We start from the raw sequence: 27,133 nt of genomic DNA, 5'->3' as shown, positions 1-27,133 counted from the left end.
CCGAAGTAGGATGGCTATAGGTATCTAATCTACGGAATAGTCTTTGAGCAGTAGTGGATACGGCGGGCCTGTCTGCCTGACCAGTGGCCGCGAATAGCAGAGGTGGTCGACAGTCGTCACTCCGCGTTATATCGCAGACGCATCTCGGCGGTGTTCAGTCGTGCTGCGTCCGCTCCCCAGTTTATTCCAGTACTGAATCCGAATGCCGACGTTTTCGCGCCTAAAATATTCGCGTAAATAGTGCTAGAATTAATAAATCACGAATTCTACTTTGTGATGCATTACTTTGTGTTTTATGTTTGTATTATTTTCTTTGTGTTTTTACCAACTTCATCGAAGGCGATACGATGGTTGTAAGTATAATACTTTAATATAACATTTTTGGTTACACTAGATAAATCTTCTGTTAGGCCTATTTCTATTCGATTCGTCTAAAAAAAATTCAAATTTATTTTCGTAGATATTTATTTAAGATAATCATTACATACAGCGTTTTTGATATATTAAATTGTTTAATTATAGAATAGCATTACTATGCTACGTTCAATTAGTAACTGATCTAAATTTCGAGTATACATCTTTGTTATTTTTTTGAACGATGGTAATTCACATAAACATTGAAGAATAAAGTAGAACAACAATACTTTTCTAAACCTTTTAATACAATCTATGTTATTATTTAAATCATCTTATTTGTTAGGTACTTAATTTATTTCAGCATTATAAATTCTGCATGGAAATCTTGCAAATCTATCGTGGAATAATTACGTGTACGTGTAATTTTTCCAAAGTAAGATTTGATAATTTAACCATTTCAGGGACATTGGCACATATGAGCACGTTTTTTTTTTAAATTATTTATTTAATTAACTTTACCTTAAAGAACCACGCGGACATAATTTTTTTAAATGAATTTTCCACAATTTTTGTTCTTTTTTCATTTATTTAAGATAGAATAAAAAATTATTAATTAAAAACTATGCATTTTTTTTTTCAAAATAAATTGATATTTTTGTCCAGTAGATAATTTAAAAATGTATTAGTTTAAAAAGTTTGTGATAAAATATACACATTTTTATGTAATTAATTTTCGCAGGTATAGATAGCATTGGCAATCACAGAAAGAAAAGTTACCTTTGCCTAAGACTCTTTTAGCTCTAATACTAGGAGTAGGCTTAAGGACTCCGGTAACCGTACTCGTCGAACTCGGCTAAGAGTTCGACGTGTAACCCAACCTAAACATCAGCCCGATGAGTTTTTCGCCGGATCTTCTCAGCGGGTCGCGATTCCGATTCGGTAGTATATTCAGTCACGAAGCAGCTGCTCTTTAGTAGTTAGGTCTCCTTTGGAGGTGCTCGAGCAGCTGTTAGCAAATCCCAACCCTCTTGGCTGAGCCTTTGCTCGCTCATATGCTCTGGTGAAACTGGAAAGGCTTCTGGGCCACCAGTAACCCCTCCATCACAAAAAAAGAAAGATAAGGTATTTGCAAAAACCTGAATCACTCGACATTTTCAAGATCAGTTTGCACAGTTAAGTTCCTAAGAGCTACATTCGATTTTGAATTCGTTTGGATTTTACACTAATGTATTTGTATTGAGTCTGTCTTCCGACCAGTGGCGATCTCTCGGTGGAAGACATTCCCTTTATCCTCAAAGACCTGAAATTACATTTCCATTTCATATTATTATTATCTTTATATCTGTTGTGTAACTGGTGGTAGAGCATTTTGTGAGTCCGCACGGTTGGGTACCACTACCTTGCCTATTGCTGCTCTGAAGCAGTAATGTATTGACGCGCATCTTGAGACATGAGGTTTGTTGATTAGTCGATTGTATTTAGGTTGACCGTTCCTGAGACCGTAGCTGTTTGCTGATCTCGGACTTTCTTTAACGAGACCATCTGTTAATAATTATACATTATTTCTATTCTATCAGCCCACAGACGACCACTGCTGGTCGTCATTATTTCAATTTTTACTTAAACAAATTATGCATTAATCATATCTTAATTAAAAAGTAATTTTCCATACCTATTCCCTGATAGCCTAAGGGCAATTCCAGCTACGCCCGGACGGGTTGGTGTGCTCACGGGCTCAACCTAAGAGAATATGCTAGCACTAGCCCTAGCAAGAGCAGTGATTCGCACAATCTACCACCGGATCGGAATCAGCTGTGCCTATAGAAAACGATAATCCGTAAATTAGATCAGTAAATTGACTGCTGTGATCCATTGTATTATATATTAATGTATATAGTATGTTTTTCTTATTTTTTACTCTGTACACGGATGATAATATTCCGCAAATCACTTTCCTAAATCAATGAACGATGGTAATTTTAAATGGCTAATTTTTGTTTTATGTTTTTCTTTCCTGGACGAGTCAATACGAATTCGAATTCAAGTTCCTGTATGATTTATAGTTGAATTACAGATTAATAAATGACGTAGGAATAGTAAGTGTATGTTAGAACATTGTCGATGTCTCAACTCTATTCTATAACGGCTATTTCATCTATAACGGCTATCTATATAATTAAAAACGCTATGAGGCTTATATTACGCTCTACCACTAGTAAATTGAATAACATTAAACCAGAAAAAAACGGAGCTCATTTTCTTGGATTTCATCTTGATCACAAATCAGTAAGCCCCTCTTATCGTTGCAAGAAAACATGAAAATGGACTTGTTGGTTTCAATCTTTTCAAGATTCCTGTATGAAAATACTGTAAATACCTTAAATCCTAATGAACTAACTCATTATAATACAATACAAATCTCACAAATACTTCATTCAACATTACAATTAGTATGCGTAGTTTACCAATAAAATTAGAGAACAATCGAGAATTTCTACTTAAATCTTTTGGAACAAAGCCTCTTAATTAGTACAAAGTACTTGAAATCGGGAGTATTCAAAATCAATTTTAATGAGGCTAACTAACTATACGTCTGTTCGTACCGGATGCAAAGTAGTTGTAATACGGCTCGGTTGTTCGGTACTCTGAACTCACGTCCATCGACGCTCCCTAATTGAACATTGCACTAATGAGCAGCGTTGTTCTGTGCAACCGGCAATTATTCGCCCCGAGATTACACCCGGTAATATCCCGTGAAATGCGAGCTTTACCAGTGAAACGGGATTTTCGTCGATCGGGCCAACGTAATACCCTAATTATTTCGTTCTTACTCGTTTCTATCAATGAAGGAATATCGGCAATGTTGTTTTGACTAACACGTTAATTCTTTCCGTGGATTATATTATTACCTTTCAAAGGCAAAACGTTTTTATTTAAAACTAGCGGACCCGACAGACTTCGTAATGCATAATACATCAACGGAAAAACAAAATTTTTATTTTTATTTAATTCCGAGCATTTTCTTATTTATCTACCTTTTAAACCTTCTCTGGACTTCCACAAATAATTCAAGACCAAAATTAGCCAAATCGGTCCAGCCGTTCTCGAGTTTTAGCGAGACTAACGAACAGCAATTCATTTTTATATACTTATATATAGATTAGCATTCAATATCCCTGTCTAGGTATCTAAGTCATTGCTGGTTACTATTGGAAACGTCAAGATCCAAACAATCAATAGGGTGATTCAGATTCCTTCCAATAATCACAGGTAAATAAAAAAATGCACTCACCACAAGAATGTTGAATGTTGATAATAAACTCAGTTTAGTAAATTTTGCAGTAAATTGGTATAAAGTTAGGTCTTCACCACTAACCACTACAAGCCGTGAATTGTTTTACGGAATATATCCTAGAACTACTAAAAAACAGTTAGAGGAGATTTATAAATAAACTCATTCGGAAAAAAAAAACGATAGAAGCATATTTTCTGAACGTTTCGTTCGTAATAATATATTCTAGGTAAAAATATACCGTCCGCGAATATTCTCCCACAAGCTTTAAGAGTAAAATGCTTGTGTAAGAGATTCCTGTGAGGGAAACGGTCTCCAGTTTTCGTCGAGCCAGCAAGGGACGTGTGTGGTAGACCGAAAAAAATAATTTCCTTCGCTCGAGTTACCGATGTGACTTTTCCAGTCGGCCGTCCCGTGCATCTGGCGGGACTTATTATTAGGGGACGGTTCTTAATGCTTTCTTAGGTATTTTTATATGGCCGCGCCGTCTTAGTTTTACGATTCTGATTTTATTGGAATCCCCCTACAGTGCTGCGTAAACTCTCGTGATGTGCCTACGGACGAAGGTGAACTACGAGCCACTTTATACATAAGATTTATATTATTGCTTCGTGTTGGACACAATTCGAAGCGTCGATTTTTATTTCTACTCGATATTACGTATGATGTCATTCCGGTGTGTACGCTAACGAACATTAGGGAGCTTGAGAATTTTAATTGTGTTATAAAAAATATCTATTAAGTTGTTTTTAGAAATTCATCCAATAAGCTTTATATTTGACTATATTCTATTTTCAGAAGCTAATGGAACTGATATTAGTAGACTAATTAGCCATTTCAAAGAAGTTTCCTCTTTTTAATCTCTTATCAACTGCTGTCGAAATTGCTTTTGAACGGCGATTATTCCGTCCTTAGATCGTACTAAGGCTTTACTTATGGGCCCACAACATGCTCTACCACCAGTACTTAAGGAATGAATTAAGGAGCAGTGAAAATTGAGGTATGATAACTACCTCCTACGAACGAAGAGGAAGTCGGTAGTTATAGTGTCTGGAGAAGTAGACCGGAGTTAAACAAAACGCAAATGTATCATCCGATTAGCCGCTCGATAAACTATTATCGTGAAAATAAGTCTTCGAACCATCTGGTAAATATAGAGGTTATTTAAGCAAATAATTCAGCAATATACCTATATACACATTAAATCGTAAAGCTATTGTTAGAAGTAAATATGTAATTGGAAAACAGTATTATATACCAAAGGAAAACTAAGATATGTTTATCGTTTAGTAATTTAATTTCGTGCAGCAACCAGCAATCCAATGTGCACACTGGTGGTGGGACCTCATGTGAGTCCGCACGGGTAGGTACCACCACCCCGCCAATTTCTGCCGTGAAGCAGTAATGCGTTGCGGCTTGAAGGGTGGTTCAGCCGTTGTAGCTATACTGAGACCTTAGAACTTATATCTCAAGGTGGGTGGCGCATTTACGTTGTAAATGTCTATGGGCTCCAGTACTCCCTTAACACCAGGTGGGCTGTGAGCTCATCCACACATCTAAGAAATAAAAAATAAAAAAAGCCCGTGGTTGAACAATCTGACTCACTTTACCTAATATGACGTGTTACGGTAGCTGGCGGATGCGTCTCACGCTCGAGTGACATAGTGTTAACCCGCGTGTCAGTTGCTCTAATAATTATGCATCATTAATCAGTAACCAGCATTAGTTTTGCCTCCAGCATTGCTGACGTCTATAAGCCACAACGATCACAGACCACCAGATAATCCGTATACTATCCCACCTGAAAATACTATAAAGTAACAATAAAAATATATTTTTGCTATAAATAGACAAAAAAGTCTTAGGTAAATGCGCTATTTCGTAATTAATTTATTGAAAATGCTATTTTGATTATGAAAAAAAGATTTAATCGCAATCTTACAAATGTTGAATACTTGTATAAGTTAAAGGCTTCTGTGTGGTTCAAATGAGCTTTGTTCTGAACTTAGAAGACTACGAGTACAAATTTTTAGATTTTGTTATTCTTTTTTTGTTGTCTTTGAAATCGTATAGTCGAGCATATGACCTCCTTAATGGCGAGTGACTACCTTCCCTCATGGACGGCAGCAATGTCAAAGGCAGTAAAGGTGTAACTAACCATTAACTAAATATGGCTTGAAGCTGGAACCGCCCTTAGGCTACCAGCGAAGATGTAGGGAAAAACAATCACAATGAAATAGCTGATGTACATACTTAAAATAGAATTAATATAGATTTACCATATCGCACATACCTACAGTGCGATACCGTCAATTATGCAAATTATGTAATTTTTCAATTAAACATCTTATTATATAATTCTTATTAGTTCTGCTAGACTATAGAAATAAAATAATATTTAAGCTACAACTTTAAACTTCATCAGTAAAAGCAAATATATTTCTCGTCTCACGAATAACTATGAAAAATAGTATTTTCTCATACTCCAGTTCAGTGTTGACAAAAATGGCATAAGTGACTTTATAGCAAGCACCGTATGTGCGATATGTTAATGAAATTTGAACATGATGATGATATGATGAATCTTAAAAAAAATACATTATCGTAAAATAACGGTTTCAATTTGTAACATTATCTACATGTAGTTGTATTCTCCTACGGGAGGCAAAGGGATGGCTCCATTTGTAATTAAAATAATAATACCCGTTACCGGTTTCATACAAATGCAAATTGTTCCGGGCACGTGGCTCGAAACTGTGTTAATATTTGAGAATATATATCTAACCACAATTTGAAATCTCTTTGTTTGAATGCTTCATTAATATACAGACCAAAATTTTACTTTATAGTTAAAACTAAGTTGCTCTCACATTACATACTATATATATACATTTTTACGTATTTCAAAATGCATTTTTTTCTAAGCGGTCAATGAGAATCCGTAGATTAAGGGTTGCTCGGATATATCTATTTATATTATGTAAAAGGTGTAATAGATGTATATTATATAATACGAATTCCGACCATCATACCTTAATTTGCGCTTTAACTCCAATCGATTCACTTACTTTTAACTCCTAAGCTACGAATAAGACTTATTAATTATTCGTAGCTCCTAAGGCATTTAATATACCAGAAATAATGTATTTTAATCGCATTTAGAACGAATAAATTTTATTTTCGTCGTGAAATTATATTGGAAGCGTTTTCAAATTAAATTTTACGCTGTGACGAGCAAAACTGCGATAAATCTTCCGAAGCGACGCACAACTTCATCGCTGAACATTGTCGGGGATTGTTTTATTCGTCGCACGAGGCAAGAGGGCGGAACGTGCGCAATAAGTACAACAAATCGTTCTTAGCTCGATCCATTTGATCTGACACAAATTTATCCACGCCGCTCGTTCTTTATTTACACCGTAGCCGTTGTTCAGTTTGTCCTGACAAATTCATAAATTACCAACATCCTCGCGCGGAGGCGCTTTGCTTTTATTTCTGTCACATGTCCTGTTCGACTGTATCGATGGTATTCTTTGATGTTCTACTTCATAAATTAATTTCTATTATGTTATTATCTCGTTGAATAGTTTTGTGCATGATTGGTATGTTTGTTGAACTTGTAAGCGGCGACCTGGTATTGTCTGTTATTAGTACTTAGGTAAGTGGTCCTATTTGATCTATCTTCGAAAGTTATTAAAAACCTACGAATGGCGTTAGTCATAATTATAAATGAAATTACTTAAAAATAATATTCCCTAAAAGCTATGAGCTATATATTTCTTCCAAGAAAAATGTCTAGACAGATAATAAGCTTACAATGTACAGTTTTTAATTGATTTTACAGTAAGCATAAGCTACGTGTTAAAATGTTGTAAATAATAAATTGTGCACTATACATATTGTACGTCACAGGTTTTGGCGTCGGCACGCTGTCTAGCACACGGTGCGTTGACTCACATACGGATTTCCCGAACATTGTAGTACTTGAATGGATCGAATAAAGTTATTAGTAACAATTGTAGCTACAGATTATACATATTCAGGTAAAATTTATTATTAAAGAAAAAAAAAAACTAAATTTCTGAGACTTCATTGAGTGCGAACAAGCCAAAATGTTAATAAAAAATACATTAACCTTTTTTTCTTTTGTATATTTTATTTGTTTTTATTATAAAACGGATTAAATAAAACATAATTATTATAATAGTAACAATCTAACATTATGAAATCGTTAACTTACTTTCCAAAAAAAAGATCCAATGAATTTGCGTAATTTTAGTAAATTATGAATCAACGTCAGTTTCAAGTTCTACGCCATATTGAGATAAGGCACGTCATCCCACTTCAATACTGTCCTCGCTTATCTTAGTTTAAAACCACTTACTTTCTCATGCAAGTATTAGGCAAAATCAAGTCAATAATTCACAGTTTATACTCCTATTCACTGGATGTGAAATTAAATTCTACCACCTAGTCTCACAGTTCTGTTGAAATTGAGCAATTCTGCCTGTATTATTAAATATTTTTCAATTGTATACTTTATTTTGAATCGTCCTCATCATCATCATGGTCTGGTTTTCCTTAAACTAAGCTTAGAAACAATATTAAATCTTTAAGGTATATTGCGATATCATTGTACATACTCTTGTCATTTTAGCAATATTCAACGGTAAGCCTTCCCGATCCTGCGGACAGAATGGAAAGCAGTCGACGTCGCCCAAAACACGTCATCTCGGATCCTCCCGATCCACTAACGGTGCTTCTAGGTACTTCAAGCGCCGGTCACCGTTCTCGTCAAACCCGTCGCTTGCGACGAAGGGCTCGACGAGTAAATTAACTCTCAGACACAGCCCACTGAGTTTGTCGCCGGATCTTCTCAGTGGGTCGCGTTTCCGATCCGGTGGTAGATTCTGCGAAGCACGACTCTTGCTAGGGTTCGTGTTAGCATCGTCGTCAGGTTTGAGCCACGTGAGCTCACCTCTCTAGGCTACCAGCTTAGGTAGGAAAAAAAAAGGTAAGCCTTTAAATCTTATAGTTTTCAGTTATGCAAAATGTAAAATTCAATAACTCATATACTAACCCATAAAACTATTCTGAAGCTTAAGAACTCACATACAACGTTATTACCGACGTTCTCTTCTGAGAATTACATCAATAAAAATATACAATTGTTCCTTTCACTGTTCCGACTTAGACAAATCGCTTTAGCATTAAGCAATTTGTCGTGTAATCCTTACATTTGTTTCAATTATACCAGCATCCCTACTAAAGTACACTTTACCTAAATTTAAATCTTAATGGGTTCCCTCTTAGCGCGTGTTCGGCATACATAATAAATATTATCTTTACTTTTAATTATTACGATCACGTACGGGCCTTTATACTATCAGCCCCGGTCACAAATTTAACAATACCGATATTATTAATATTAATTTATTGATGACTGTTTCGTGCAAATGTTCCTGTGGGTTGGTTCCTAGTTTATGGATCGATTTCGTTAATGGAATCCATTGATCTTTATTATTGAAAGTCATTAGGCACAGTGTACTGTGAGCGTGTGTCAAATGGTTCATAATTAGAGTATCATTGTCCCGTGTCTAATGAACCAATGTGGTTTGTTCCGAGTTGACAGCGGGTCCCTTGCCTGTGATTGTGACAAATCGACATTTCTTTTGATAACGACTGTGTAGCTATGTGGAGTGAACTTCTTTCACAGTGGTGATTGTTGAGATAAATATTTTGTTACTACCATTAACTTGTGTCGTTAAATTTTCAAATTTAATATCAAATCTAGACTTATAAGTAGATTTGGTGAACTAATCACAAACATTGCAAATTGAATACGTATAAAACATTAGTTTAGTATCTAAGTCTCATTTGCACGCCGTAGCACATAATTTTATTTGCAAATTTTTCCATGTAATTAATTATGCCATGAACTTCAACTCCTTTTCCATGATATTACTAATTATTTAATTTAAGTATAATACTTAAGAAACTATTTCCGAAAAAGAAGGCAGATAGTGCTAGTTATTCTTAACACAATAGCCGAATCGATTTTAAGAATACATTATGACGTTGTTTTTTGAACTTCACGCAATTTATTACAATCAAAAATGAGGTACACACCTTCGAACGGTTTACGGTGAGGATAAGGAACATCAACTGGCTAGGTTTACTGTAGAGTACGGGTACAAATATATACAAATATATGCTGAGTTTAAGAAATATGTAGTTTTATTCCGGTTCTTTTTTTGGCTTCGGGAACAACGACGATGTGGTAACGATTTCCCGCGAAATATGTTTTTCGATAATATAAGCAAATTATCTACGTCAACCGATCCACTGTGAAATATGTAAAGTAATGTCTTTGTGACAAAACTTTTCTACGTTTTCCCCCGTTTTTGTCGGTGCAGACATGCCAAGCGCACAGCCACGACAGGGGCGGCACACGCACGCTACGGCAATCATACTGTATTTAATCATTATTAAATCGGAATCACTGACAGGAAATTGCAACGCCAGCTTGAAACCCACGCGTTTTTGCCACTTTACACTTTCAGAATGAGTTTTTAGTCGCATTCATCAGCGACCTTAAATTCTGATTAGCTTACAATTTTTTTAATTAAATTTATTCTCACTGTTAAAAGCGGTTTCGTTCTTACATGTATCAAACTGCAACTTTGCGAAGCTACAAAAACACATTAAATTTAGATTCACAACATATATTTATTATAAATACAAAGTTACGATTTGGTATACAAATCTGTTACAATTATATTCCATTGAAACCTTTAGCCCATTTATTTTCAAAGAATAAAAAATAATATTGGGTTGATCTATTGTATACGCGACCAGTTATTACAAAGCGAATCTCTGTAGCCCCTGCGGGATCCTTTGTCTACGGGATCTAGATAGGCGCGTAAAATTTGATACGGGAATTATTTTATTAGATCAAACGTACACGTGCGCAGCGTGACGAACGCGATAATGTCCCCGGCACAAGGCCCGACAACGGAACAATTACTTTCCACATGAATTATCCATAATAGACCACGACTGTGATGCTTAATGCCCGCACCACCGTGACTCGCTGTCCAGACTCAATTGCGACGATGTTATTCTATGGAACTGTGTTAAGACGTCTTTGTGTGATTTCCTATTTACCTCTGAACAAATTTTAATGTGTACAACTTCAATATAACATTATTACACGTTCCTGCGAATAAAGGTTTTGACTTTTAAAACAAAAAATATATAGTTACCATAATAAAATCGTTTTACGTTTATCCGACGTTTCGAATACGTTACAGTTTTACTGTAATCTTTTCGAAGTGCCAAAATTAAATTAATAATAGTTTAAAAAAACTAACAAAATACGCTTTTATAGAAAATCCAACTAAAAAATAGAAAATAAATTTTAATAAAACTGAATTTTTAAAAAGTATAAGAAAAAAATGATTTTATTGATAAAAAGCGTGGGGTGCTTTTCAGGATATTATCAAAATAACCCTTCTACTCATATCTGTTCTTAAAATATTTATAACTACTGATACCATGCACCCCCGCTTTTTTTTACAATAAAACATTTTTTTCTTACACACTTTTTAATTCAAATTTATTAAAATTTATTTTCTATTTTTTAGTTAGTAATACACGCTATAAAAGCGTATTTTGTTAGTTTTTTAAGCTATTATTTATTTTTCATTTTTTAGTTGTATTTCAATTTTATCAATTTTTTTTAAATATTGATTTGGCATCGGTCCGTAATATAAGTTTACCAAATTTCGAGTTAATCCAACGTTTTAAAGGGAGTCAAAATCATGTTCAAAGATTCCCTTACAAAAACACATAGGTACTTACTAACATACCTCGGCTCTTCTCTTCTCCCCTTCTTCCTCTCAGGAGGCGCCGGAGTCCGACATAGCCCGGTCCGTTACCCCCCTCGACCGGGTATCCGTAAATGGATTCCCCAGCGTTAAAAAAAAAAAAAAAAAAGGTACTTACTAACATACATGACATACGTCTGAAACTAATAAAAGCGTATTAAAAATCTTAGAACAGGATTTTTTTAAATAAATATGTACAATTTAAAAATAACCAAACTCAGTACAGTAAATACTTGTCAAGGTACGAAGCTTGTGCATCGTTCGCCCGTCACGCATCACGCTAGAGTTGACGTCGCGTGCTGGCTTCCCTTGTGATTTTTACCGGATATCAGTTTTGGAAGCGAAACAAAACGTTAATAAAATGAGCAGCACCAGCGGACTATTTATTTTTATGAGTCGCTGAACTTATTTTAGGTTCGTAAATCCGAATATTGGTTCAGCAAAAACGCGTGTGTCCAGTTTTTGTACTAATACAATTACTTAAGTTGTCATATTTAGCATTCTGCGTTGTTAATTGTAATTTATTTGTTTTATTTTGCGTATTAACAAACTTAGAACACATTAGAAGCATTACGCATGAAAGGAATATAGTTTTTGATAATTTAGACTATTGATTTTGTATATAACTATTTACCGTGTATATTTTCGTTTCTACGTACATAAATTGACGTTCATTATTATACTAGCTTTGCAATGTTTGCACTTAGTTGAAGGGTGCAAATTGTTCTTTTCTAAAACTCAACGGATTTAAAAATCATGTAATCAGATAAGAGTACAATGTGAGCGCGACTATTTGCGTCGCTTCTCTAGAATAAGTTCCCTTGTCATTTACTGGTGGTAGGACCTCTTGAGAGTCTGCGCGGGTAGGTACCACCACCCTGCCTATTTCTGCCGTGAAGCAGAAATGCTTTTCGGCTTGAAGGGTGGGGTAGCCGTTGTAACTATACTTGAGACCTTAGAACTTATATCTCAGGGTGGGTGGCGCATTTACGTTGTAGATGTCTATGGGCTACAGTAACTACTTAACACCAGGTGGGCTGTGAGCTCGTCCACCCATCTAAGCAATAAAAAAAGCCTATAAATAAAGCTTGCTAGGTAATTAGTTGATGAGTACCTAGTTAATGTGATAAAAAAATATAAAAATCGAAGTTTACCGAACCATTAAATTGTCAATTTCAATCAATAAACATAAATGAATATGCACGCTCTGGAATCAACTTTCAACAAACTTTAAACCAAGAAAAAATAGGAAGTCACATAAACCTATCTAGAATCCACGCGATTCGTGAAATATCGAAGCTGTATCGTACAATATTGTGCACGATACCTTTTGCGACACGTGGCCTTGGCAGGCAACACAAAACGTCAATGAAATTTAATATTCCAAATACCATAACCCAGTTATCGTAAGGTTTGCATAAAAAGCTGTGCTGTGAGCACTCGCTATCCCTCCAAGGCGAATAGTACCGTTTCCCCGTCCGCCGTCGCCGCACGTAAGTTTACTCGTTTAGAATTACGCTGCCGACGCACTGATTTCGATCGCACTGGGACATATAATTTTATTCATGCGCCTTGCTACTTAACAAGCTTGGCATTGTTTAAAATAACAACATTGTTCATGTTTGTAAGTAAACACCAGAATCACGTTTCATGGAAATATTTTTTTAAATTTGAATCAAACTGAAAATAAGCATACAAAATGGCCGACCGATTTTGTTGTGTCAAAGCGTGATTTATACGTTCATTTTTTATTAGATTGCCTATAATTTTAAATAAAATCCTAATATCTAAAAAAAAAAAAGTCAGTACTGAAAACCATTTATTTACGAATAGAGTAAATCAAAATTAGAATTGGATATAAAAGTTGTAAATAACTAATTTTAATTTATCATGATACCTTCTTGTTGCAGCGCTTCAGCTTTGAAAATGGCAATTGAAAAGTACTGATAGTATAGCTCACGGGATAGTTATAACATGAGTTTATTTGTTGATTTGCGACAAATCAACTCTTCCGTAACAAATCTTTCAGAGATGGTTGACAAGATAGCGTCAAGTAAAGAAAAGCTAGCGAACGATATTCCAAGAAAAGAAGATTCAACATTCTTTAGCAGTTCAATTTACAAACCGACAACTCTTGGTTTTGGAGTTCGTTTCTCTAGCCAAGAAGACATCTACCGTAAGTTGCCGCCATCTCGACTGCACAGTCATATGTCTTTACCTAATTTGGGTAAAGCTGATACCAGCTTTGAAAAAAATTCATCACGACTTGACGATAGATCCAAAATAATTGAATTAGACGAAGAAAAAAGTTATAAAAGCAGCAAATCCACTATACAAATTTCAACAGAGAACCTCAACGATTGGATAGTAGCGTCTATTAACAAGCGACCGCATTTTGATGATAACGGTGATACGCATCCTATGGATTTCATAGAAAACATCAAATACTATATATCAGAATTGAAAATGTTGGAGGAAAAACAACTTCCGTTTATAATTTCCTGCTTGGAAGGAGTACCACTAATGTGGACGCGATGCTTCAGACACGAATTCAAAGACGTCGAAAGTTTTTACGCGGCATTCGAACAAGAATTTTGGGGACCAGATCGTCAGAAAGCTGTGTTGTACGACTTGAAACTGGGGAAATATGATGAAAGCGATTCTCGGATGAGCATGTCAGAATATTTTCTGCACAAAGTATCCAACTATCGTCACTTGACACCCCCGCCTTCCGATTTGGAAATAGTATATTCGCTCGCAGCACATTTCCCAACAGCCGTAGAGCTGGAGCTACGGCTGACTCCGAAGCCTACGCTTCGAGACGCATACCGCGTGCTACGCCGTAGAGAAGGCGAGTCAGCGGACTTCCTTCCAAATTACCTATACGATATGTGCGAGGCGTTCCACCGCGGACAACGACCAGAAACTTCAAGACGATCTGAAAAATTAAACGTTCAAAATGTAGATTCGAAAGACAAAAAAATGTATTAAAGACTTTTAATTTTTTTAAGCGTTAGCGAACATTTGACACTGCCATTTCAATAAACTTAACAAATAAATTATGTGATTTTTTTAAATAAAACTTTTAATCAAGAATACTCAATTGTAATTACGAATAATGAAATAAATATTAAACGAAGAATACGTATTTTCTTTTATATATTTTTATTTATTTATAGCTTCGTTGATGGGTTAATGAACTCACGGCCCATTTATGTAAAGTGGTTTACGCCACACTCCTTGACAATACAACTAATAGCATACAAACATACGAGTATATTGAATCTTTCTAATTTAAAATTAACAGGTAGGTATGTCACAAAACATACTTATTGAATGTCAAAATTCTAACGATAGTAACTTCTACATAAAACTTTACATCAATTCTAAATTAATTAATTATACAATAATATTAGAGTTTATTTGATTTTCTAAAAATAATTTCTTCGATCAATCTCAAAGGCAGAAACGATGAGGCTTGCCACGTTTATATCTTAAAACAAAAAAGCATTTGAGGAGACAACGTAAATTCTTATATATTTTTAATTCAGAGCTCTGCACGAGAGTCAAGGTAATTGGACGGAAAATGACTGCTTGGAGTCGCGGCGCAGCGGAGTACTATGGAGCGAACAAAGCCGCGCATGCCGCCGCCATCACTCTGCCATGCCCCACGTGGCTGCAGCCGCACGACTTGCCAGGTCTGCCTGCCTCGCGGCTCACGCTGGGGAAAGATGGAACTGCTCATCCATTGAACTCGCACCTAAGTTTACCCCTGACTTACTAACAGGTTTGGAGATTTATTAAAAATTTTCTACACGCTACCCGTCCATCTATTATACTTTCTTTGTACATGTCTTATTTATTAGCGGAGATTGTCGAGCCCACGGGATATCTTGTGATAACCCTGGCTTTGAAAATCATACAACACCACAGCGTAAATACCGCGTCGTTACCCTTTAAAAACAAAGACAAAGATTCAGTTACATTGGAATAAGAGCTATCCTGTTCGGTGAACCGGAAGGCATGATAACTTCGGAGCGTAATTAGGACATGAGTATTATTAACATAGCATGAGATATACTACTGATACTCAAAATAGAAAAAAAATGGGCGTAGAAAGCTCGACAGGATAATAAGAGTAAGTTATCAATATTATGGGCGAAAGACGAGGAAGTAGATTACGCGATTTGATTAGTACACGGCTTATATTATTGGTTTCAATAAACGTATGAAGACCGTTTTTTGTAATACTCGTACTAGATGATTTCGAGGCTATTATTGATTTTCCTTCCGTCTTTAGGTATACATAGAAGTGACAATGTAAATCATCACTACCTGTATCCAATATGTCTTAGATGCCAAAATAGGTACATAAACAATTCTATCTACTGTTGTCCGCAATTAAATTTAATTACATAAAATTAAGATCTTTAAACTGCAAGAGTTTATATTAAATGCTATACATTGTGCAGAAGCTTCCGGCGGAACGACAGCACCCTTTTTAACTAGACAATAGCGTATCGTTCCGCTTCCAGCACTTGCTTTATTTACATGACACATAAACAATATTTATCACTCGTTGGTCAATTAATTTTGAAATTATTACTCTATTATTAATCCCTGTCATAGATAAACCTAAGCCGTCTTTTAAACGACAAGGCATTATAATTAAGCTTCGAAGGAGTACCGTTTTTTGTGTGGAGTGTTACCGAAAAGTTATTTATTTACAGAAGATATCACGCAGTCTGAATTGCTATGCTATACAGAAAGGTGAGGATGACGGAACTCTTTCGTGCTGGCTCACAATGCGCCCTACCGCAAGTAGTTAGTTACATCTAGTGAATTTTCTATAGCAAAAAAACAACAGTCCAAACCTTCCAGACAGCGAAGTTCTTCGTTTAAACAGGGAAAAACAAAAATAAAAAAATGAAGAATATAAAAGCAAAGAAACAATGGCCAAGTTTTTAAAGTTTTGGCGTAGACGGCGATGTCGTGTTGTTGGCAACGAGTGCCGGATGCAAGCCACCGGCTGCAAAATACAAAGCATTGTTTTTAGTCACCGTTCACCGCTTCAACGTCCGTCTAACCACTTTAGGAAATTAATTGACACGGAACGTAGTCGGCTACAACCAATAAGACCGACAAGAACCTTTGGAACGGTCCCGACTTGATACATTTTAATTAAAAGTTTTACGAAGGAAATAACTACAGCGGCCTTCGTAATTGCGAACAGAATATAGCTTTTCATTTAATACAGTGGAAGCGATGAATTACAGAGACTTATATACTTTTTATTGAATATTAACGGTAGTAGACATTACCTAGAAACTTATCGATTCTTCACAATAATTTAATCAATCCGGATCGCTATAATTAATATTGTTTTGTTTATAATACAGGCTTTTTTGTTTTTGTTTTTGTTTAAGACAAGCAAATATCTTACCAAGTACGTGATATTATATGGTTATTTAGGGAGCTCACAACGTCAATGCCATAAGCTTTATTGCTTGAAAACTGAAATAGATAAAAAATTAAATAGGAAATTGTCACATTCTTCCTTTTTAGCCAAGATTCAGTAGCAGAAATTTCAGCCTATTCAGTGATTTGCGCCTAGAACGACAGGTTTTAGGGTAAGAAAATGTGGTGATCAATTTTTTTTTAACTAATTTTTCTTCTTTGTTTTATTCGTCTGATAGAAATTAAAAACGATTCTGTAAGGCGGTATTCTATGGAGAGAAGTCGACAAGACATTTTGCAGTAACTTTGCCCTCTTTCCTTTCATTGTACATTCCGTCGGTTTTTTTTTTTGATAAAACTAGATTCCGAATCATTAAAAAGCACATCTTAGGTTTTACGAAAACAGAGTTTGCCAAATCTTTATCCTAGCTTTCTCATAGCTGTTCGTATAGCTTTCATGTGAGAGAAGCTCTTCTTTTCTAAAAAGGGTTTTTTTTCTGAGATGTGATCTGAGAACGGATGTCCTGAGTTAAAGAAAACTAAATTGTTTCTCTAGGTCTTTTGTGCACAGAGTCGGAACTAATGACAAGATTACACACGACGATAATATCATCACGATATTGTAAATTGAAAATGGCGCAAAAAATTATGTAATTGATTGAATTCATTACATTTAACTGTTCGTAAGCGCAATAAAGATAATTTCAGACTTACCGACTGTCATAGCTGCGTAGCAAAATTTTACCATTAATTCCACCAACCAGAACACCATTAATTTTGAAATACACCAAAAACCATACCTAATTTTATTACATCTAAATTTGAATCCGAGTATAAAATAATCTAGGAACTGACAATCGTTAAAGTATAAACGGTAATAATTGAACCGCCTCAATTACTTTGAAAATGTATAAATTTACTACTGCTGGGACAGTCATATTTCCAAACTCGACGTTAGTTTAATGCGGTACTTACTTACAAAATATTAATTACTCGGAAACTTCCTCTGGTTATAGATACATCTTTTAGACAAGTTAAAAACTTTTCTGATTGCTTTTACATTTAGAAATCGATCGTTATCTTTATTGATGAGAAGAAATCGCGTTCACGGACCGTGAATGTTATCTCTGTTCTGTTCAATCAAAAAGGCTATCGGGCTCGCCTTACTTTGCAATCAGCGAGGCTCTGAGGCCCAGGGTACAGCGATACGAACAAAAGATTTAATTATACGCATGAATCAAACGTGTAGGGCCGGTGATATGGGGGTGGTTTAGGTAGGGAGACGTCATTCAGTGGTAGCCGTGTGCACTCACTCGCGCCCCGTGCTAGCCGATGCTCTTAGCGATAGCTAGCGATAAGCTCATCGAGCGCTATTGTTTGCCTGCGCTCAGCGACTGGCCTGCGGGAAATATCAAGATCGAGTTGTTTCTGAATGTAATTACTCTTTTCAAAAAACATCTTAGATAGTATCAAAAACCTTTTTCGTGAAGCTTATGCTCGAAATTTCATGACTTTCATGTCACGGCAATTTTATTCGAGACACTCTTGGCATTGTATTTAGGTACGCTGCAACTGTTCGCGATCCAAAAAAATAAATTATTGAGCACAAATAATAGAACACAAATTTTAATAATTCGTAAGCCCGCAACGAATCTGGAACTAAAAGATTAGAGTCAATAAGCGCAAGTTTAACGGACATAGGAGTCGGTGAAACACAGTCTAAAACAGTGACGTACATACGTATATTCTACACAACCATGATTGTAAATTTGCGAATAAACCATAATCCAACATAAAAATTAACGCATTAAGTCCCGCACGGTCGACTGCATACCGTTAACCTCGGGTTCATTGTCTCCACGTTCGGTGACTCCCTTTTTTTATTTGAGATAGGTTTTCGGTTCCAAAAATCTTCTAAATACCCTTATTAAAAACACTTACTTATTTAGGTTAATTAGTAATAATATAATATAAAAACGTTGAAATATGAGGTGGTGACGTGTGTTGTAAAATCTCTCGGATTAGTACAATCAATCTGTCTGTTTTTGTCGCAAAGAATAATGTGTTCCAGCTTAAAGAGTGGGACAGCTGTTATATAACACCACTGTGACTTCGACCCTGTTTCTCGAGGTGGGTCGCTGGTGGTACGACCTCTTGGGAGTCCACGCGGGTAGGTACCACCACCCTGTCTATTTCAACCGTGAAGCAGTGATGCGTTTCGGTCTCAAGGGTAGAGGCAGCCGTTGTAACTGTAACTATACTTGAGACCATAGAACTTATATCTCAAGGTGGGTGGCTCGTTCTCTAATATTGATAACAAAAATAACAATAACAAAAAGTTAAAATAAAAAATGGTGCAACTTGGTGCACGAGAATGAAGTGAAACTTCTTTTTCGATGTGTAGTGTTGTGGTTTTCTTCATTTTTCATCCTTAAATCAGATTGCTCTTGTAATAGGGAATGTTGTGTATAAGAGATGAGATTTTAAATTATAGATAGAAAATTAAATATATTTTTTTTTTAATACTTCATTAAAATATTGGACGCTACTCATTGCTACGTAACTACTACTACGGCCTGTAACGGGTATACTACGCGCATGGATTCGAGTGCCACGCATTCACTCTCGCTCTGTCTCTTTCTAGAATGATAGCGTTAAACGTTTAACGCAATCTTGTTGGAAGTTGGATTAGAAGTTTCACTTCAAGCAGACTCTCAAATTATATATGTCCCTTGATAATTTCATTGCAGGTACTCGCGAGCAGGCCTACGTGTATGCGATGTCAGCAGCTGCCTTGGCTTGGTCCTTGGCCAGGGCCTGCGCTGCGGGCTCTTTACCTGCCTGTTCCTGTGCATCTCCGCCACGGGCTCCACCCCGTCCACCGAGACAAGCACAACTGTCTCCCGCTGAACCGTACGCTAGATTTAAATGGGGCGGTTGCGGTGATAACTTCCAATGGGCTGAGAGGTATACTTCTTTTTAAATAACTTCAAAATTCAGATGAGCTCACTGAATTTTTTAATCATTTAGTGACGATCTCAATGGGATGTAGTCTCCGTAACATTCTTTGCGCTGGTAGATGTGTGTCGTAATTTCGTGCAGGTAGTACAAGCTTGTTTTTATTGTGACGTGAGGAGACTTTCTGATTTAAGAACAGGGCAGCTATTATGTAATACATGCGAGATTTCGACCTCGTGTCTTCAAGTATTTTCTTTTGCTTAAACGATTGAACGAACGAACGCTCGGCCGTCCTAGTGTTACATAGTAACATGAACCCATAGACATTAACAACGTGTTGTTACGTTATAATGTTGTTGGGTCGAAAATAGAAAGAATGGTGAAACTTAAGTAACACTCCCTTCCATCGATGAATTCAATCAAATTAATCACATACCAATTAATCAATTTATTGATTTTTCACTTTTATTTAGTATAGTTGTTTTAAATAAGTTGCTAATTATATATTTTATTTTTAGATTTTCTAAGCAATTTCTTGATATGCACGAGATAGACGTGCGAGATGGAAAAATCGAGGACTTTTTTGAAACGGAAACTACAACAGAATTGCCAACTACAACTACATTTGAAACGACAACAATACCGCCGATAGTGATATTGGTGGATGATCAGCCAGCTGCTGAAAACACTACTGAATCTGCGAAAGTTAGAAGAAAGGGTCGACGAGGACGGAAGCGCCTCCCACGCTCTCCTCGACGTGGCAGACCCACACGGAAACGGTTCAGACCAAGACCAAGGTTTGCCTATGTCGTATTTTATAGCATTTTTATTTATTACTTAGATGGGTGGATGAGCTCACAGCCCACATGTTGTTAAGTGGTTACTGGATCCCATATACATCTACAACGTAAATGCGCCACCCACCTTGATATATAACTAGTCAGGTCATAAGTATTGTCACACAGTAAAAACTTTTCTTTTAGAATGCTGGCCACAGAAAAGTTTATTGAATTCGAATTTCGAATTGTTCATGAAAATAAAAATGTATACTTTTAGAATTTTACTCATTTTTAAATATGGAGTGGACGCTTAAAGAAGACCGTGTTGCAGTTATTGCGTTGCATCGTTGCGGTTACGTGCCAATTCAAATTTTTAACATACTGAAAAATTTGAATATAACCAAAAGGTTCGTTTATCATACCATCAAACGATACAATGAAGACTCTAGGGTAGATGACAGGTCAAGAAGTGGTCGTCCTCGGTCTGTTAGGACTCCAGCAGTGATAAAAGCTGTGAAGGCGCGAATTCAAAGAAATCCCAAACGTAAGCAGAAACTGTTGGCCCTTCAGATGGGGTTAAGCAGAACCACGCTGAAAAGGGTGTTAAATGAAGACTTAGGGCTTCGGGCATATCGAAGAAAAACAGGACATCGTTTGAATGCTCGTCTAATGGACCTGAGACTGAAGAGATGCCGCGCTTTGTTGAAGCGGTACGCGGGAAAAAAATATCGGGAAATTCTTTTTTCGGATGAAAAAATTTTTACCGTAGAAGAGAGCTACAACAAACAAAATGATAAGGTGTACGCACACAGTAGTGAAGAAGCGAGCAACCGTATTCCGCGTGTCCAACGAGATCATTTTCCATCCTCGCTCATGGTTTGGTTGGGAGTTTCCTATTGGGGCTTAACAGAGGTACATTTTTGTGAGAAAGATGTAAAAAGAATGCAGTTGTGTATCAAAATACAGTCCTGACGAACCTTGTGGAACCTGTTTCTCATACCATGTTCAATAACAGGCACTGGGTATTCCAATAAGATTCGGCGCCAGCTCATAGAGCGAAGAGCACACAAGACTGGCTGGCGGCGCGTGAAATCGACTTCATCCGGCACGAAGACTGGCCCTCCTCCAGTCCAGATTTGAATCCGTTAGATTACAAGATATGGCAACACTTGGAGGAAAAGGCGTGCTCAAAGCCTCATCCCAATTTGGAGTCACTCAAGACATCCTTGATTAAGGCAGCCGCCGATATTGACATGGACCTCGTTCGTGCTCCGATAGACGACTGGCCGCGCAGATTGAAGGCCTGTATTCAAAATCACGGAGGTCATTTTGAATAAACTTTAGTGTCATAAGAATCTATGTTTTGTTAAGTTCATTTTGGTATATGAATGGTTACATAATGAATAAACTTGTTTCAATTATTTTACATTAAACATGTGACAGAATTTATGACCTGACTAGGTAAGTTCTAAGGTCTCAAGTTTTCAAACCGAAACGCATTACTGCTTCACATCAGAAATAGGCAGGGTAGTGGTACCTACCCGCGCGGACTCACTAGTGGTCCTACCACCAGTGAAATTTTAATTTTAAGTAATTATTTTAATTATCACTAGGATTATAATATACAAGAAACCGATTCAAACTTCGTAACAATGTATTAGGTAAAATTAATTATTCAACTTAAAAGTTTATCTCTGCGTAAATAGTTTTGTATTATACCATCACATAGCGATTATTAATCAACATTATTGATGATAGGAAACATCATAAGCTCGTAGGAGTAGAGAAATCATTAGCTCCGGTTTGAAGGGTGGGACAGCCGTTGTACAATACAATTGGGGTCTCTACCAACATGTCTCAAGGTGGACGGTGGCTTTCACGTCGTAATGTCTATGAATTCTGGTAGTTCTAATCTTAATCGTAATCTTAATACTTTGCCGTCCGCACATCTCGTAAAAATTTATTCGCTTGACGTCGGCAACCCTAATTCGGATTACTTGACTTTTTGCCGGCCTTTCTTGACATTATCGGGAAATTGTTGAGGTTTACTAATCTCATCGTTAGGTCTCTTAAGTTCTTAGTAGCCCTGTGCCCCTAATTTCTTGAAAATTCGAAGATGTGCTTACGACACTACTGTGGTGTGACTGGCTGTTGGCCGATTCATTGTATACGACATCACTGTGGTATCGACGGACCGCAAAGTATTAATAAACGAATTTTGACGTTATTACTTTACTCAGTTTATGGCTAATGAATGTATATCGCTTCAATTATTATTTCTACTGGTGGTAGGACCTTGTGAGTCCGCGCGGGCAGGTACCACCACTCTGCCCATTTCTGCCGTGAAGCAGTATTGCGTTTGGGTCTGAAGGGTAGGGCAGCCGTTGTAACTATACTGAGATCTTAGAACTTATACCTCAAGGTGGGTGGCGCATTTACATTGTAGATTTCTATGGGCTTCAGTAATCACTTAACACCAGGTGGGCTATGAGCTCGTCCATCCATCTAAGCAACAAAAAATAAAATAAATTAAAAAAATATTAGTTTTGATGTTTAAGTATTTATCAACGTGATTTAATAAAATTTCTATGACAGATACGAATTTGAAGACAGAGGTTCTAGATATCGAAACATCGAATATCGGATGGCAGCTGACGACCCCCGCTTTGACCCACAAGTAGATTTAAGAACTCGACTTGAAAGGCTACGTCCCCTAATCGCCGCAGCGAATTTGATAAATGGAAGATTCGGAAGGAAAGTAAGTACCTAAAATAAGTTATTAACCTCGTATTTATACGTGACAACGAGAGTATTCGTTTGTAACATAAATTAAGAACAATAGTATGCTATGCAGCGTTGTGGCAATGTCTACATTCATCCATGGCGGCTTGAATCTACTTGTACTAAATAATTCTGTTTATTACATTAGGTATATTCTCGGCAATTTGATTTAACGATATACGCAACTCATATCAAATTGTCATTGGTAAATTTGCTAATGCAAAAGATGTTAAAAGAAATACAATCGAAAATATAATTGTATGGTATATGTAAAATTAAGGTTCCTTTGGTCTTTTGAAAAAAATTACTAAATAATATTCCATAACCTTATATAAACAGGTTAAGCGTATTAAATATTTTTTAATATTTTTTTAATGAAATTTATTAAAAAGGTAGATACAATACAAGTATATCTCAACAATGCTTACTGTTTTATACGGGTACTTAAGAGAATCCGTGTGATATTCGACAGGCCGTATCTAGCGGCATGCGTACCAAGTGTACATGTCACGGCGTGTCGGGGTCGTGTTCGGTGCGCACGTGCTGGCGCGCCCTGCCGCCGCTGTCGCGTGTGGCGGCCGCGCTGGCGGGCGAAGCGGCACGTGCCGGCCCGCTGCGCCCGCGCCGTCACGCCGCGCGTCACGCCAAGCCACGCCTGCGCTACGTCACGCCCAGCCCCGACTACTGCGAGCCCGACTCGGCCGCTGGCTCGCTGGGCACGCATGGCAGGTGCGTCAATTAACTGTGTACTAATTTGTGTTTGAAATAAGTTTCCAAATCACTATTCAATAATAATGACGGTTTGATTATGTGACAGAAGAATACACTAATATGTATAGGTATGCATTTTAGCATTTAAAATAACACCAACAGGTTTAATGAATCAACAGGGTACATGTTTAACTAACCAAGAGACAGTATAGGAATATGTGAATCCACCGAAGATACATAAAGCTTTAGGAGTAACGACAAAGAAAAGATCTTCCACCGAGCGGACGAAATTGCTGGATAAACCGTCGCAACGGTTTGAATGTTATTGTTCGTAACTTGTATGTAAGCAAACTTATCTTAAAAATCCGTTCATGCAGGTCTTGTAACGCTTCGCTGGGCAGTGCGGCGGGGGGGTGCGGGCGTCTGTGTTGCGGGCGGGGGAGGCGGGCGGTGCGGGGGACGCGCCTGGAGCGCTGCCACTGTCGGTACCACTGGTGCTGCCGAGTCGACTGTCAGCTATGTCGTATCACTAGCGAAGAACACTATTGCAACTGAACTGTTGTCGCAACTATGCATCTAGTTTTCTCATTTAGCTCAGCGCCTATTCGATAAGTTTCTTGGACTCTTTCTAACGTTTGCGTTAAAAGAAAGAGAAGTATATATCAAATTTACATCAATTTGAATGACTTCATTTTGTTCTTTAGAACATAGATGTGGACAGTGCCAACTTAAAGCGCGCCGGAAACACACCGAACAGGCACGTAAAGTTTGCGTCCTTTCTTAACAGCTATCATCTAAATTTGTTAAATATTTAATTGTTGTGTAATTGATTTCATAAAAACTTAACTGCCAAAGATTATTTAAAAATACGATATAGTTACTTCAATGCGTCACATAGGGAATCGGTGACCTACGTGGCAATCAACATTTAGATACCACTACGAGATGACGGTATCTCGTTCCATAAAGTACGTTACTAGTCAACATGCGCACAGATGTAAATATTTACTTATATTTGTAGAGGAATTTAGGTTTCATTAAAATAAAAAACTTGATTTATATCTACCTCATAATTTGCCATTCTTAGTAAGTCTAGAAATTAATTTTAATTAGTTATTTAAATTAAATCTAGATCTTTCTACATATCGATATAATTTCCTTAAAAATAAACTTAATTTTAAAAGTTCCCTGCGAGGGAGTAATTTACCCTGCCTGCTTGTAGAATATATTAATAGAACGTCTATAACTTCAGTTATGAATCGTCGAACTAATATTCTAAGATTCATCTGATGATCTGCTTCTTGGATGAATAACGAAGAATACTCGTAAACTTACTTTTATTGGGTTTTGCAATTCTAAAAAATATATATAATTACAGGTATTATATTTTTTGGCGGGAACGCGAGGAGCGAAGTTGTGTGAATTGTATTATTTTGTTAACTTAGTTCTCCAGGTTTAAATGTGTAATTCAATGGTTTGCATTGTGTAACATTGCACAAATGTGAGAGAATATAACAACGCCGCTGGGCGTGGCTTCTCGGGTTCTTCCAAAAAGTCCACTGAAAAAGTCGTAGTAAATATGAACCATTTACAGAGTCTTTATTTCATTCTATCTTATCCGGTTTCGTTTAATTTCATCCCAATTATTCAAAGACTTAAATTAATAAATCTTCAGGTCGTTTCGCTTCGTAAATTTTTCATGTAATTGAATATTGTTATTTTTTACGTACTCTTTATGTATAAATTATATTTAAGCTAGGCTGTAAGGTCTTGTAGCTGTTGGGCATAAATAAATTATTAAAAAAAAAAAATTATTACAAAGGGAAATTAGACTTTTGATCAATTGGGTTCAAGCTTACCTTCAGTTTGGAACCTTTTAGAATTTGTGTATTCTTTTCCCGAAAGATGTATTGTTTTAAATTTTTCTTAAATCTTGACAATAAGATAATGCTTAAAATGTATGTATAGCAACCGAAGCCTAGGCAACACAAAATATGTTACAAATACTGAAAAAATAGTATATAAAAATTTATAGCTATAATGTGAACAAGCTTTTCGTAATATTCCTGTAACGAGATTACACTATTAATTATTATGAAAAAACATCTTAATCTCTTAGAACGTGGACGAATGTACACAGACTTAACTCTATAAATAATTACTTAAATGAAATAGCATAAATTAACTAAATTCTCAGAAAGTGATAGTAGTCTTTTTATCGCCCCGTAGAAACACCGATTTGTCATCTCCTTTAAATGTAAGACTATACCAAATTGGTTGGAGACGTAAGTTCTACAACCCTACCCTATAACCTAATTTATATTGACTTAATGTTTAAGGAATCCATATTATCGTACCGTAGATTGGGGGGAACCGGGACCCTTTCCAAATCCAACACAAATTTTCAATGGTTTTTCTTAGGGAAATACCAATAAAATTCAGATTTATATGGTTCCGGAGGCTTAAATTTGTCTATACGATACGTTTATTATACATAGTTCATTACAAAATATACACAAAAACTTGGCTTCACAAAACACAAAAACGATTCACCTTGGCTTTGGGGTGAATCAGGTGACGTATGGGGACAAGTTTTTCGATAGGGCTGGCACTATTTGGTTGTTAGGTAGGTATCTAACTTTAGGTAATTAACTTTTTAATATCTTTAATGAGTTATAAAACTTTGATGACTAAATTAAATTATTTAATATTCTTGAACATTAAATAAAATTCATTTTCAATTCATCAAAGTTAAATCTAACAACTCAACAAAAGCATTGTGACCTCCCAGATTTGTCCCTATTCTAACTTTAGTCTCTCCCCCCAATCTACTGTATTCTGATTAACTACTGTTACCACTGATATCGAACAAACCACCTGAAATTGGTTTACTCAAAGAAATAATATTT

The 27,133-nt window shown here is 36.4% G+C and overlaps 2 protein-coding genes across 2 annotated transcripts; both read left to right on the top strand.

Annotated features, from left to right (window-relative positions):
* Positions 1–136: 136 nt before the first annotated feature.
* LOC114241682 (protein Wnt-11b-2) lies at positions 137–24,920 on the top strand. Its single transcript, XM_028172597.2, has 7 exons — positions 137–353; positions 15,090–15,325; positions 19,746–19,962; positions 20,472–20,750; positions 23,328–23,490; positions 23,986–24,242; positions 24,602–24,920. The coding sequence occupies exons 1-7, from the start codon at positions 277–279 to the stop codon at positions 24,777–24,779; spliced, it is 1,407 nt and encodes a 468-aa protein (XP_028028398.2). The 5' UTR covers positions 137–276; the 3' UTR covers positions 24,780–24,920.
* Positions 13,419–14,680, top strand: LOC149501471 (uncharacterized). Its single transcript, XM_089733011.1, has one exon. The coding sequence runs from the start codon at positions 13,513–13,515 to the stop codon at positions 14,527–14,529; it is 1,017 nt and encodes a 338-aa protein (XP_089589137.1). The 5' UTR covers positions 13,419–13,512; the 3' UTR covers positions 14,530–14,680.
* Positions 24,921–27,133: the final 2,213 nt, after the last annotated feature.

Source organism: Bombyx mandarina, chromosome 15, assembly GCF_030267445.1.
Source record: "Bombyx mandarina strain Sakado chromosome 15, ASM3026744v2".
Classification (NCBI taxonomy): domain Eukaryota; kingdom Metazoa; phylum Arthropoda; class Insecta; order Lepidoptera; family Bombycidae; genus Bombyx; species Bombyx mandarina.
The sequence above is the reverse complement of the archived record's forward strand: the minus strand, read 5'-3'. Positions and strand labels throughout refer to the sequence as shown.